Source organism: Bos grunniens, chromosome 16 (genome assembly GCF_055505025.1).
Source record: "Bos grunniens cultivar Pamir isolate PY7600 chromosome 16, Bosgru_T2T1.0, whole genome shotgun sequence".
NCBI classification, from domain to species: domain Eukaryota; kingdom Metazoa; phylum Chordata; class Mammalia; order Artiodactyla; family Bovidae; genus Bos; species Bos grunniens.
Genome location: NC_141180.1, coordinates 28,938,812 through 28,952,550, shown reverse-complemented (window position 1 = coordinate 28,952,550; position 13,739 = coordinate 28,938,812). Strand labels below are relative to the sequence as shown.

The 13,739-nt window shown below is 45.5% G+C and overlaps 1 protein-coding gene across 25 annotated transcripts in view; it reads right to left on the bottom strand.

Moving 5' to 3' along the window:
• Positions 1-13,739, bottom strand: part of FHAD1 (forkhead associated phosphopeptide binding domain 1) — a 166,035-nt gene that overhangs the window by 49,325 nt on the left and 102,971 nt on the right. For 23 of the 25 annotated variants that reach the window (XR_015143255.1, XR_015143258.1, XR_015143257.1 and 20 more), the window contains one exon: positions 1,201-1,271. Coding sequence is in view for 14 of the 25 variants with exons in the window: in XM_086343810.1 (XP_086199936.1) it covers positions 1,201-1,271 (71 nt within the window). In the remaining 11 variants the exon portion in view is untranslated. Of the gene's footprint in view, positions 1-378; positions 505-1,200; positions 1,272-13,739 lie in introns of those variants that run through there. The other 2 variants (XM_086343826.1, XM_086343827.1) reach the window with 2 other exon arrangements.

Sequence of the window (13,739 nt, the reverse complement as noted above, 5' to 3'; positions counted from 1 at the left end):
TGTTATTATTTGCTGAGTATAAGAGAAAAAGCAGTGAGCTAGGGCCAGAAGGCCTGAACTTTTGTCTTGATTCTTCCACCAACTAGCTGTGTGACATTGAGATAGTCACCTAAGCCTCTGTATGTCATTGTCCCTATCTGTAAAATAAGGAGAATGGACTAGATCAGGGCTTGGCAAACTATTGTCTGCAGCTCACATCTGGACCACTGTCTATTTTTATAAATAAAGTTTTATTGGAACAGAGCATGCTTGCCACACCCATTCGTTTATGCAATTGTCTATGGTTGTCTTTGCTGTATAGTAGCAGAGTCAGATAGGTGTGACAGAGATGATATGTCCTGAAATATTTACCGGCCCTTTACAGAAAAATTTTCTTACCCCTGGAATTGATGGTCTTTGTGGCTGATTGCTGCGGTGCTCCCCCTATTTCACCCTTCCTCTATTCATACCTTTGGTTATGTAACTTGTAGTGCCTGCCGATATCCTGCCCCCGAAGCTGAACTCAGTCATGTGACTTGCTCTGGCCAATGGGATGTTGGCAGACATAACACAAGGGCCTGGTTTCTCTTCCTGATCTCTGCTTCCTCTGCTAGTGCCATGAGAACATGCTCAGGCCAGCCTGCTGGAGGATCAGAGACGTGTGCAACAGAGCACAGCTGCTCCAGCTGAGGCCAGCCTAGATCAGTCAAGAGCCAGCCAACACCCAGGACTGTGAGTAAGTCCATCCAAGGCCAAAGGATTCATCCCCCAGCTGGGCCTGGACATGTGAGCAGTGGATAGTAATTGTGGAATACTGCTATTGTTTATTATGCAGTATTAATATGGCAATAGCTGTCAGAGCAATACAATCCCTAAGGGTTATTTTGCCTCTAAAATGTTGACATTGTGTAACTTTTGGTATGTCTGCTCTCTGTACTGTGGCTAGCTGTACTTCTTCCACTGCATTTAATAAACACAAATTTTAAGATCTAATGTCATTTAAAATTGTCTGGGTTTGGACAGAGGAAAACAACTCTCCTTGCCCTCCTGGGAGATCTCAGCTACCCCATCTGAATCATTTGGAGTGAAACTGGAGATATCATATCACCTTTTGGAGAATGTACACTGACTACCTCATAGAGGAACAACGGAGTTAAGATGCCCAGTGCCATGAAAATTTTAAGGAGGAGCTGAAATGAACTTTTGGAGCTCAAAGATTACCTGAAGTTCCTGGGTCCGGCTTGTAATTTTTTTATAATGTTCCAGAAGGTATTTCAGATACAAAGACAATCCTTAAGAAGAGAAGCAAGAAGAAGGTAAGTATCAAGTCAATTCACTTTCTTTGTTTTATGAATAATGTCTTCACAGGGCTTGCTGACAGGAGGATGAGGGCAACGCTACCCTCCCATCAAGATAACACAAGTTGCCATCCATCTTGTGTTTTTTTAAATGGCTGATCAGCTTCAGTTGGGCTCAAATCCAACTTTCTTTTTGGAGGTAGACAATAAAAACCATCCACAGAACCCTTGTTGACTAAGTGTCCACTGTGCACAAAACTGTGAGCTGAGCTTGGGGGATGGTATGAAGCCATTCCTCAAGGGACTCAGGTTCAGTCTGAGAACAGGTCTAAGTGTCTGACAGGAAACAGGCAGTGACCCCAGGTGGTGTGGAAGTGACCGCTGAAGGAGTGGGGAAGTGTGAGGGTCCCAGAAGAAGAGCTATCGTTTACCCAGAGTGATCACCGCTCAGCTGAGGATCCACTGGGCGTGGGCACTGGCATATGTTCAGAGTTGGAGGGGAGGACATTTCAGGATGGATGATGTGGATGAATGGTGCCCCACAGGAATAAAAGGATATTAGCATGTGGTTTCTTAACGACATCACAGTGAGTTGATGGTGACATTCAGAGGGACTTGATTACAGGCTGATGGGTAGACCAATCTGGTCTGGTACAGAGACAGAGAGGCTTTTCATTCTGGGTGTCAAAGCTTAATTATGTTCTGGGTATGAAGAACATTTGATAGATATTTTTTAACTATGGGGTTTATTTTTCTAAATATGGGTTGATTGAGCAGTCAGTTGGTTGGGGATGCCCTTAAAAGAAAGTTTAAGTTTTCCCAGTGTGAACCTTAAAAGGTCAGAGAAGTACTTTCATTTATTAAATTCTCTGTTGGGGGAACAAAGCTTCTCGCCTGACATTTTATTTATTTTTGATTTTTCAAAGGGTCTTGATCAGTGGTTGTGTCTTGGCTAGAATTTGTGGGACTTTGGTTGCTATACAGTCGGCATTTACAAAATCTGAAGCATCATAAATAAAGTTATTTATTTAATCATAAAAAAATCAATGCCCCCCCCCCCACCACACGCAAAGATTTCCAGGTCCTAATCCTGAGAGCCCATGGACATTACCTGACAGCGCAGACAGAGATTTGTGGATTTGAGGAAGTTGAGGATCTTGAGATGGGGGGCTTATCCTGGATTGTCTGTGTGGGTCCAATATAGGCACATGGGTTCTTACAAGAAGTGGACAGAGGGAGTTTGACTATAGACAGAGGAGAAGGTGATGTGACAGAGCAGAGAAACCTGAAGATACTCCCTTGCTGGCTTTGGAGATAGAAGAAGGGGCCATGAGCCACAGAATGCAAGGGATGAAGGAGTAAAGACTGGAAAGGAGTAAAGACTGGAAAAGGTGAGGGATCAGATTTTTTTCCTACACCCTCTGGAAGAGACCGACCCCTTGACTTTAGCTTAGTGAAACTAATTTTGGACTTTGGGCTCCAGAGCTGTAAAAGAATAAATATGAGTTGTGTTAATATAAGCCACACACCTGTGATAATTTGTTATCACAGCCATGTGTGCATGCACACTAAGTCACTTCAGTCGTGTCCAACTCTGCAACCCAATGGACTTTAGCCTGCCAGATCCTCTGTCCATGGGATTCTCCAGGTAAGAGTACTGGAGTGGGCTGCCATGCCCTCCTCCAGGGGATCTCCTCGACCCAGGGATCGAACCTGTCTCTCTTTTATCTCCTGCACTGGCAGGCAGGTTCTTTACCACTAGTGCCACCTGGGAAGCCCATGACAGTCACAGGAAACTAATATCGGGGGGTGAAAGGAGGAGGCAGGATGAGAGGTGGGGAATGCAGCACATGTTCTGGAAGAGGGTCGAGGTTAGTTGGGGTGGAGTGGATGATGGGGAGGGGAGGAGTAAAGGGAAGAGTTGGGATGGAGGCTGAGGTCAATTTGTGGCCAGCCTAGGGCAGTGGCCTAAAGACTGTAAACCTGACTTAAATTCATGAGTGTGGCCTGTGTGCCCAGCTCTCTGCTAAGCAATCGACGCATCACCCCACTGTATCGTCTGACCATCGCCCCATTTTACAGACTAGGCAGGGGGGCGCTGAGACATGTGGCTGCTAGATGCTGGCAAGCAACCTAGCCAGGGCTTGGGCTTGCAGCAGTTGGACTCCAGGGTCTGAGTCACTGCTTTTTCGGCTGCTGATAGAGCAGTGAATTGGCTTAATGAACTGTATTTTTTTTTTTTTTCCAGAAAAATAACAGATGAATTAGAGAGGAAGGAGCCAGTAGAGTTTCTTAACTATAGCACTACTGACATATTAAAAGACACTTGCTCCTTGGAAGAAAAGCTATGACCAACCTACACAGCGTATTAAAAAGCAGAGACATCACTTTGCTGACAAACGTCCATATACTCAAAGCTGGGCTTTCCTAGTGGCTCAGATGGTAAAGCATCTGCCTGCAATGCAGGAGACCTGGGTTTGGTCCCTGGGTTGGGAAGATCCCCTGGAGAAGGAAATGGCAACCCACTCCAGTACTCTTGCCTGGAAAATTCCATGGATGGATGAGCCTGGTAGGCTACAGTCCATGGGGTCACAAAGAGTTGCATACAACTGAGCGACCTCGCTTTCTGACTTTCCCTTTCTTTCTTACGGTTCTTCCAGTAGTCACACATGGATGTGACTGCTGGACCACAAAGAAGGCTGAGCACCAAACAACTGACGCTTTCCAACTGTGGTGCTGGAGAAGACTCCTGAAAGTCCCATGGACTGTAAGGAGATCAAACCAGTCAATTCTAAAGGAAATCAACCCTGAATATTCACTGGAAGGACTGATGCTGAAGCTGAAGCTCCAATACTTTGGTCACCTGATGCAAAGAGCCGACTCATTGGAAAAGACCCTGATTCTGGGAAAGATTGAGGGCAGGAGGAGAAGGAGGCGACTGAGGATGAGACGGTTGGATGGCACCACTGATCAATGGACATGAATTTGAGCAAACTCAGGGAGACAGTGAAGGACAGGGAAGCCTGGTGTGCTGCAGTTCATGGGGTCACAAAGAGGAGGACATGACTCAGTGACGGAGCGACAGCTGATATATTGGGCTGGATAATCCTCTGTTGGGGGGCTGTCCTGTGCAGTGTAAGAATCTTGAGCAGCATCCTGGCCTCTAGCCTCTGGCTTCCAGGAGCATCCCTCATCCCAGCTGTGATGATCAAAGATGAGAAGGTTTTGAGAAAGAGACCCGGTGGGAGTGGGGGCGGGTGGGTAGGACAGAGAGAACAGAGCTTGGGGAGGAAGGTGGGCCTTCAAAGACGAAGTCACAAGTTAGTGGTGAGGACAGAGGGTGTAACACACTGTAAGGTCTTGGTGGGACAGGAGTACGAGCTGTAGAAAAGGAGTTAAAGAAGCAGTGATCCTGAAGATGCACCAGCTTGAAGGGCATGTTTGATGACAAAGGAGTGAGACGCAGAGAAAGGCTGGAGATGCTGAAGGAGGAGGTCGTGATTCAAGACCTTGCACACAGGATGGCCTGGGAGGGAGAGAGAAGGGGAAACGCAGGGAGGGAGGAAGTATGCCTGGAAGAGAACACAGTAGGGGAAGACAGACAGAAGAGGGGGAAGATGGATGTGGAGGGAGACGGAGGGGAGCTGAACAGGCTCGCGCCTGGGCCCTTGACCCGCGACAAGGCCACCTGCTGAGAATGTCCAGCTTGGAAGAGTGAGAATGATAACAGTATAATAATAGCGAGTCCCTTGGACTGCAAGGAGATCCAGCCAGTCCATCCTAAAGGAGATCAGTCCTGGGTGTTCATTGGAAGGACTGATGCTGAAGCTGAAACTCCAATACTTTGGCCACTTCATGAGAAGAGTTGACTCATTGGAAAAGACCCTCATGCTGGGAGGGATTGGGGGCAGGGGGAGAAGGGGACGACAGAGGATGAGATGGCTGGATAGCATCACCAACTCGATGGACATGAGTTTGGGTAAACTCTAGGAGTTGGTGATGGACAGGGAGGCCTGCCATGCTGCGATTCATGGGGTCGCAAAGAGCTGGACACAACTGAGCGACTGAACTGAACTGAACTGAACTGAATAATAGCTAGTGTCAGTATTAAGCACTTGCTGTGTGCCAGGCACCATGCCAGGAGTTTGACACGTGATATTTTCTAATCATTACAAACAACCCAACAAGGAAATTTGTTTGCATTTCTAGGCACGACACAGACGCTCAGCCAGGTTAAGCTGTGGAGCTGGTGAGCAGTAGGATCAGAGTTCAGACTTAGGTCTGTTGTTGTCTCTCTCTTTTTTTAAAAAAAAATTATTTATTTTTAATTGTCATTCTCTTTTAAGAGAGACTAGAGGTTGGAGAGTGAAGGGTTGAGCTGGCTGATGTGAAGGGTGTGTGATAAGAAGGATACCAAGGTGCCAGAGATGGGTGACGCTAGCTTGGGCTGTAGAAGAGGGGTTTTCCTCTTTGAGAAGAAGCAATTCTTTATTATATTTCTGGTTACAGAAGTTATGGAAGACAGAGGAGACAGCTTGATGTGCTGCCGTCTGTGGGGTTGCAAAGAGTCGGACACGACTTAGCGACTGAACAACAACAGCACAAAAGTTATACTTGCCTATTACACAAATCCAAACAGGACTGAGACCCATAAAGTGAAAATTGTCCCTCCACCCCCGCCGCTGTATCCTCAGTGGTCTGCACACAGTAGGTCTGCAATAAACAGCTGTTAAAAGACTGAGTGAAAGTCAAGGCTCATGCAGTCCCATCATACTGGGATAGGCCTTTCAACACTTGTTTTTTTCTCCAAATTTCTCTTGTGGTCAGATAATGACACTTGGGGAAAAAAAAAAAGGGTAGAGCGGGGAGAGAACACTGTGTATATTCTATGACAATCTACTTTTTTTTTTCCACTTAAAAATACTGCTTATCTTGGATATCTAAGGAAGAGTGATTTTCTATGTATGGAGAGAAGACTTTGTAACAAAGTCTTGCAGAAATAGACACAATCAACTGAGCTTGCAAAGAAAAATGTAAAAAGTCCTTTCTTTCCCTTATCAAAAGAAGCTGAGAAACCAGGCGGGGATGAAATTTAAGATCCTCCTTAATGTCTCCTATCTTCCCAGCGGGCTTAGTGTTTCTTGTCTTCCTAGCGGGACCAGGCAGCAAATCCTTCACGAATCAGATTTTTTTTTTAGATCACGGACTTTTTAAAAATTAAGGTATGGTTGATGTACAGGTATTATATGTTTCAGGTATATAACATAGTGGTTCACAACTTTTAAAGATTATATTCCACTTACAGTTATTATAAAAATGTTGGCTGTATTCTCTGTGTTGTATAATATATCCTTGTGGTTTATATTTTATACATAGTAGTTTATGCCTTTTAATCCTCTATCCCTGTTTTTTCCTCCCCTTCTCTCTCTCCATTGGTAACTACTAGTTTGTCCTCTGTATCTTGGAGTCTGTTTCTTCTTTGTTACATTCTCTAGTTTTATTTTTTAGATTCCACATATAAGTGATATTATACAGTATTTGTCTTTTTCTGTCTGACTTATTTTGCTAAGCATCAGTTAAGTCAGTCAGTTTAGTCGCTCAGTTGTGTCCGACTCTTTGTGACCCCATGAATCGCAGTACACCAGGCCTCCCTGTCCATCACCAACTCCTAGAGTTTACCCAAACTCATGTCCATCGAGTTGGTGATGCCATCCAGCCATCTCATCCTCTGTCGCCCCCTTCTCCTCCTGCCCCCAATCCCTCCCAGCATGAGGGTCTTTTCCAATGAGTCAACTCTTCTCATGAAGTGGCCAAAGTACTGGAATTTCAGCTTTAGCATCATTCCTTTCAAAGAAATCCCAGGGCTGATCTCCTTTAGAATGGACTGGTTGGATCTCTTTGCAGTCCAAGGAACTCTCAAGAGTCTTCTCCAACACCACAGTTCAAAAGCATCAATTCTTCGGTGCTCAGCTTTCTTCACAGTCCAACTCTCACATCCATACATGACCACTGGAAAAACCATAGCCTTGACTAGATGGACCTTTGTTGGCAAAGTAATGTCTCTGCTTTTGAATATGCTGTCTAGGTTGGTCATAACCCTCCTTCCAAGGAGTAAGCATCTTTTAATTTCATGGCTGCAGTCACCATCTGCCGTGATTTTGGAGCCCAAAAAAATAAAGTCTGACACTGTTTCCCCATCTATTTCCCATGAAGTGATGGGACCAGATGCCATGATCTTTGTTTTCTGAATGTTGAGCTTTAAGCCAACTTTATCACTCTCCTCTTTCACTTTCATCAAGAGCATAATACCCTCCAAGTCCATCCATGTTGTTGCAAATGGTAAATAATGCTGCTATGAACACTGGGGTCATGTAGCTTTTCAGATTAGTGTTTTTATTTTGGGGGGATAAATATCCAGGAGTGGAATTGCTTGATCCTATGGTAGTTTTGGAGAAGGCAATGGCACCCCACTCCAGTACTCTTGCCTGGAAAATCCCATGGACGGAGCAGCCTGGTAGGCTGCAGTCCATGGGGTCACTAAGAGTCAGACATGACTGAACGACTTCACTTTCACTTTTTACTTTCATGCATTGGAGAAGGAAATGGCAACCCACTCCAGTGTTCTTGCCTGGAGAATCCCAGGGACAGGGGAGCCTGGTGCGCTGCCGTCTATGGGGTCGCACAGAGTCAGACACGACTGAAGCGACTTAGCATAGCATAGCATATGGTAGTTTTATTTTGAGTTTTCTGTGAAACCTTCAAACTGTTTTCCATTAGTGGTTACACCAATTTACACTCCCGCCAACAGTGTGCGATGGTTCTCTTTTCTCCACATCCTTGACAACATCTGTTATTTGTTTTCTTTTTGATGATGGTTATTCTGACAGGTGTGAGGTAATATCTAACCAATCAGATCTTTAGTAGTGATCCCACCTTCTGGGCTGCTCATGACATCACCCAGCAATACTTCAGGTGGTTTCCCTCTACATTACTCAACCTGGATTTCCCTGAGGGACTTACTTCAAAATTTTACAAACCTAGCTTGTTATTACATGCATTTTATCTCTTAGGACAATATTTTAAAAGGCAGGTAGTATGATGGTTAAGAGCAGGGGCTTTGAGTTCGGAGGGATCTGGATGGAGTGCCAGCTTTACCACTCGGTAGCTGGCAAATACACCCATTGTCATGACTCTTGAAAGGAGGTCCAGGAAGAGGACAGAGCATTCACAGCTAAGAAAACCTGACTTGCTGTCAGATGTAGATGGGGCAGGGGTCACAGGTAAAGTCACCTTGGTGTGAGTAAATCAAGCAGTGGTGCTGCTGGGCACATACCCATCTGACTGCCACCCACATTAGTTCACATTACATCAACAGTGATGCTGATGGCAGCTGCCACTGACTAAGGCTCACGTGTGCCTCTGTGGTTTGGGTGCCACATCACTCAACCCTCACAGCTACTGGGTGAGATCTGTCCCCCATTTTATGACCAGTAAACAGAGGCACACAGAAGCCCAGCAACCTGCCCACACAACTGACGGTGCACACTTGAGAGTCAAGCCTTGGCAGCTGGTCTCCAAAGCCTGGACCCAGAATCTTCACTGTAATGCAAACCTGGGGCAAGGTCAGCAGTGTGCTCAGGCAGGCATCAAATGTTCTTCATCCCAGGGGATGAAACTCTCAACTTTGCCTCCACTCAAGTTAATGACAGAACCTGTCCTCTAGGAACTGGGTATGTAGCTGGTACCTCTCTGGATCTTTAGAGGTCATGTGGGGTCACAGAAAAAAACACAGCCATTAGAATCACAATGACCTCAGTTTGGGTCCTGACCCTGCCATGTACCAGCTGTGTGACTTTGAGCATGTTTTGTAATGTTATTGGTACTCCGTTTCCTGGCCTGCAAAATAAAGACAACAATAGTACCTAGCTCATTGGGTTGCTGGAAGATAAAAGTATGAGGTACATGTAAAACAACTAACACAGTGACAGGTACCCAGGAGGAGTGAAGCAAACCATGGTTCCTACCCTTTTTGTTAAGGAACTGTAAGCACAGAAGACTCTTAGGAGTGTTTGTGGTTGGTGATGAATGACTGACGATCCCCTTCTGGCCTCAGTACCTCAAATCACCTTATCACAGTGAAATACTCATAAAAGGTTTTGAGCCAATTTCTGCATTTTTAAAATGAGGATTTTACATGCTTTACTGAGTTGTACGTGGTTTACTGAGTTATTGTGAAGATGAACTGAGGTTGCTGCTGCTGCTGCTAAGTCGCTTCAGTCGTGTCCGACTCTGTGCGACCCCATAGACGGCAGCCCACCAGTCTCCCCGGTCCCTGGGATTCTCCAGGCACGAACACTGGAGTGGGTTGACATTTCCTTCTCCAATGCATGAAAGTGAAAAGTGAAAGTGAAGTCGCTCAGTCATGTCTGACTCTTTGCGACCCCATGGACTGTAACCTACCAGGCTCCTCCGTCCATGGGATTTTCCAGGCAAGAGTACTGGAGTGGGGTGCCATTGCCTTCTCTGGAACTGAGGTTAGGTATGGAAAATACCTAGAACAGCGTCTAGAATGCAAGTGCTCAGTAATGAATGATGGCCACCACTGTCACCATCACCATCCTCACCATCTTCTACTCATTATTCTCACCGCCATGACCATCACAGTCGTCACCACCATCATCTTCACTACCTTCATCATCGTCGCCATCATCACCATCACCCTCGTTACACTTACCATTATTATCTTAACCATCACCATCACCCCTGTGTGGATGGCTCTAGGAACTAAGGGCAAGTAGTACCTAATCCAGAGAATATTAGGAATACTCTAGCTCATCTGGTTCTTTTCAACATTTGATGCTTTGAGAGAATATTGTTGGGGCTGGAAAATAAAAAGCCTTTTACCATTAGCTTCCTCTTCTACTGAATGAATGAAGAATGGGCCATAGTCACTGGCCTCTCTGATATTCCCCTTTAACGTTTGATTTCTTAGAACCAAGTACGAACAGTTGTAATCAGAGAACAAAGTCTGTGTCTCCCCAGCTGGTGTTCCATAGAACATTATTCCAAGCATTGTTAGTTCGGGGTAAGGGTAGCAAGAAGGAGAAATGTATTTTGGGAATACTGCATTCTTATCCCATCCTGAGAGATCTGTAGTGTGTATCAGTGCAGGAGGGGCTCTGCAGAGACTTGTTTGATACTGCTCAACTCTCCTCACTCTGTGAACTCCAGAGAAAAAGACAGGGGACCTGACGAATGCTGCCTGAAAAGAGTCTTCCTCAAGCTTTCTGATGGCTTAACATTACAACCCATGTTTCTTTATGGTAATGCAGTCAGTCATGTCCAACTCTTTGTGACCCCATAGACTGTAGCCTGCCAGTCTCCTCTGTCCAGTGAATTCTTCCAGCAGGAATATTGGAGCAGATTGCATTTCTTCCTCCAGGGAGAATCTTCCTGACCCAGGGATCAAACCCGCATCTCCTGCATTGCAAGCGGATTCTTTATCGTCTGAACCACCAGGGAAGCCCTTTCATTTTCGTGACGAGATTAGAGACAGACGCTATAACGACTCTTTCGAGTGGGGAGGGGACAGTGCATGCCTTGCTTGGTCCACTGTCACTAGGTTAGAGATCATGGTCCTTCCCTGTTTTAGTTCCAGTTTGAAGAGCAGCTAGAACTGTGGGCCACGTCTCACCTGATTTTACATACATTCAGACTCTGCCATGATTACAGCAATAGTAATACTGTGGTTGCAGAGGTGTTGGGTTGTTGGGAGGAATCCAGTCCCTGTCTCTTCTCTACATGGTCTGTGAAGGGCAGACATTTACAGAGAAGTTAATCTTGATTTTCTTTTCAAAAATGTTTAAAAGAAATTTATACCACCTTCTGGATTACCTTAGAGATATCCTGGCTGGGGTTGTCTAATCACTGGAGTTGAATCAGTTCAGTTCAGTCGCTCAGTCGTGTCCGACTCTTCGCGACCCCATGAATCACAGCACGCCAGGCTTCCCTGTCCATCACCAACTCCCGGAGTTCACTCAGACTCATGTCCATCGAGTCAGTGATGCCATCCAGCCATCTCATCCTCTGTCGTCCCCTCTCCTCCTGCCCCCAATCCCTCCCAGTATCAGAGTCTTTTCCAATGAGTCAACTCTTCACATGAGGTGGACAAAGTACTGGAGTCTCAGCTTCAGCATCATTCCCTCCAAAGAAATTCCAGGGCTGATCTCCTTCAGAATGGACCGGTTGGATCTCCTTGCAGTCCAAGGGACTCTCAAGAGTCTTATCCAACACCACAGTTCAAAAGCATCAATTCTTCGGTGCTCAGCTTTCTTCACAGTCCAACTCTCACATCCATACATGACCACTGGAAAAACCATAGCCTTGAGTAGACAGACCTTTGTTGGCAAAGTAATGTCTCTGCTTTTGAATATGCTATCTAGGTTGGTAATAATTTTCCTTCCAAGGAGTAAGCGTCTTTTAATTTCATGGCTGCAGTCACCATCTGTAGTGATTTTGGAGCCCCAAAAAATAAAGTCTGACACTGTTTCCACTGTTTCCCCATCTATTTCCCATGAAGTGATGGGACCGGATGCCATGATCTTTGTTTTCTGAATGTTGAGCTTTAAGCCAACTTTTTCACTCTCCACTTTCACTTTCATCAAGAGGCTTTTTAGTTCCTCTTCACTTTCTGCCATAAGGGTGGTGTCATCTGCATATCTGAGGTTATTGATATTTCTCCCCGCAATCTTGATTCCAGCTTCTATTTCTTCCAGTCCAGCGTTTCTCATGATGTACTCTGCATATAAGTTAAATAAGCAGGGTGACAATATACAGCCTTGACATACTCCTTTTCCTATTTGGAACCAGTCTGTTGTTCCATGTCCAGTTCTAACTATTGCTTCCTGACCTGCATACAGATTTCTCAAGAGGCAGATCAGGTGGTCTGGTATTCCCACCTCTTTCAGAATTTTCCACAGTTTATTGTGATCCACACAGTCAAAGGCTTTGGCATAGTCAATAAAGCAGAAATAGATGTTTTTCTGGAACTCTCTTGCTTTTTCCATGATCCAGCGGATGTTGGCAATTTGATCTCTGGTTCCTCTGCCTTTTCTAAAACCAGCTTGAACATCAGGAAGTTCATGGTTCACATACTCATGAAGCCTGGCTTGGAGAATTTTGAGCATTACTTTACTAGCGTGTGAGATGAGTGCATTTGTGTGGTAGTTTGAGCATTCTTTGGCATTGCCTTTCTTTGGGATTGGAATGAAAACTGACCTTTTCCAGTCCTGTGGCCACTGCTGAGTTTTCCAAATTTGCTGGCATGTTGAGTGCACACTTTCACAGCATCGTCTTTCAGGATTTGAAATAGCTCAACTGGAATTCCATCACCTCCACTAGCTTTGTTCGTAGTGATGCTTTCTAAGGCTCACTTGACTTCATATTCCAGGATGTCTGGCTCTAGGTCAGTGAGCACACCATCATGATTATCTGGGTCGTGAAGATCTTTTTTGTATAGTTCTTCTGTGTATTCTTGCCACCTCTTCTTAATATCTTCTGCTTCTGTTAGGTCCATAATATCACTCCTCTATTCTCATTCATTGGTGTAAGAAATGTCAAATTCATGCAGCCTCCCTGGGCGGGTGGTTTGGCAAGAAGGATCCACAATCTTAAAAACGTTGGAGTCCCCTAGGTGTGGCCCTGGGTTCTCCCTTCTCATTTGATACTTTCTTTCTCAATGATACCACTCATACCCATGGCTTTAATCACCATCCATCCCACACAGTGACCAAGCACCCACCCTGTGGCATGTGTTCTTCTGGGTTTTGGGGCCACATCACTGACATTCATTTCCAGGCTAGATACCCAGGGTGACAGCTGCATCCTTGGCACCTCATCTTGGATGTCTCCAGGCAATTCTCACTATCTTCCCCCTCAAATCTGGTCCTCACGTCACATTCCTTACTGCGGAGTTTGGTGAAGGAACCACATCTGTACTTTTACACAAGCCAGAAGCGTGGAGATCTGCAACCCCCTTTCTCTCTGTGGTTTCTCTTGTTGTTGCTGTTTAGTCACTCAGTTGTGTCCAATTCTTTTGCAGCCCTGTGGACTGTAGTCCACCAGGCTCCTCTGTCCACAGGATTTCCTGGGCAAGAATATTGGAGTGGGTTGCCATTTCCTTCTTCAGGGGATCTTTCCAGCCCAGGGATTGAACCCAGGTCTCTTGCATTGGCAGGTGGATTCTTTACCACTGAGCTACCAGGGAAGCCCCTACCTCTTTTCTAACCATATCTAATTCCATTCATCTTTTAAATGCCCCTGGAATCTTCTCTCTTTTTCCATCCCCTTCTCTGCCGTAGCAAGGGCCACCATCATGTCTTATGACAGCCTTCTAGCTGTACTCCAGGGTTCTGTGCTGGCCACCTTCCTGGACAGTTTCCATTCATAGCTGAGATGACTGTG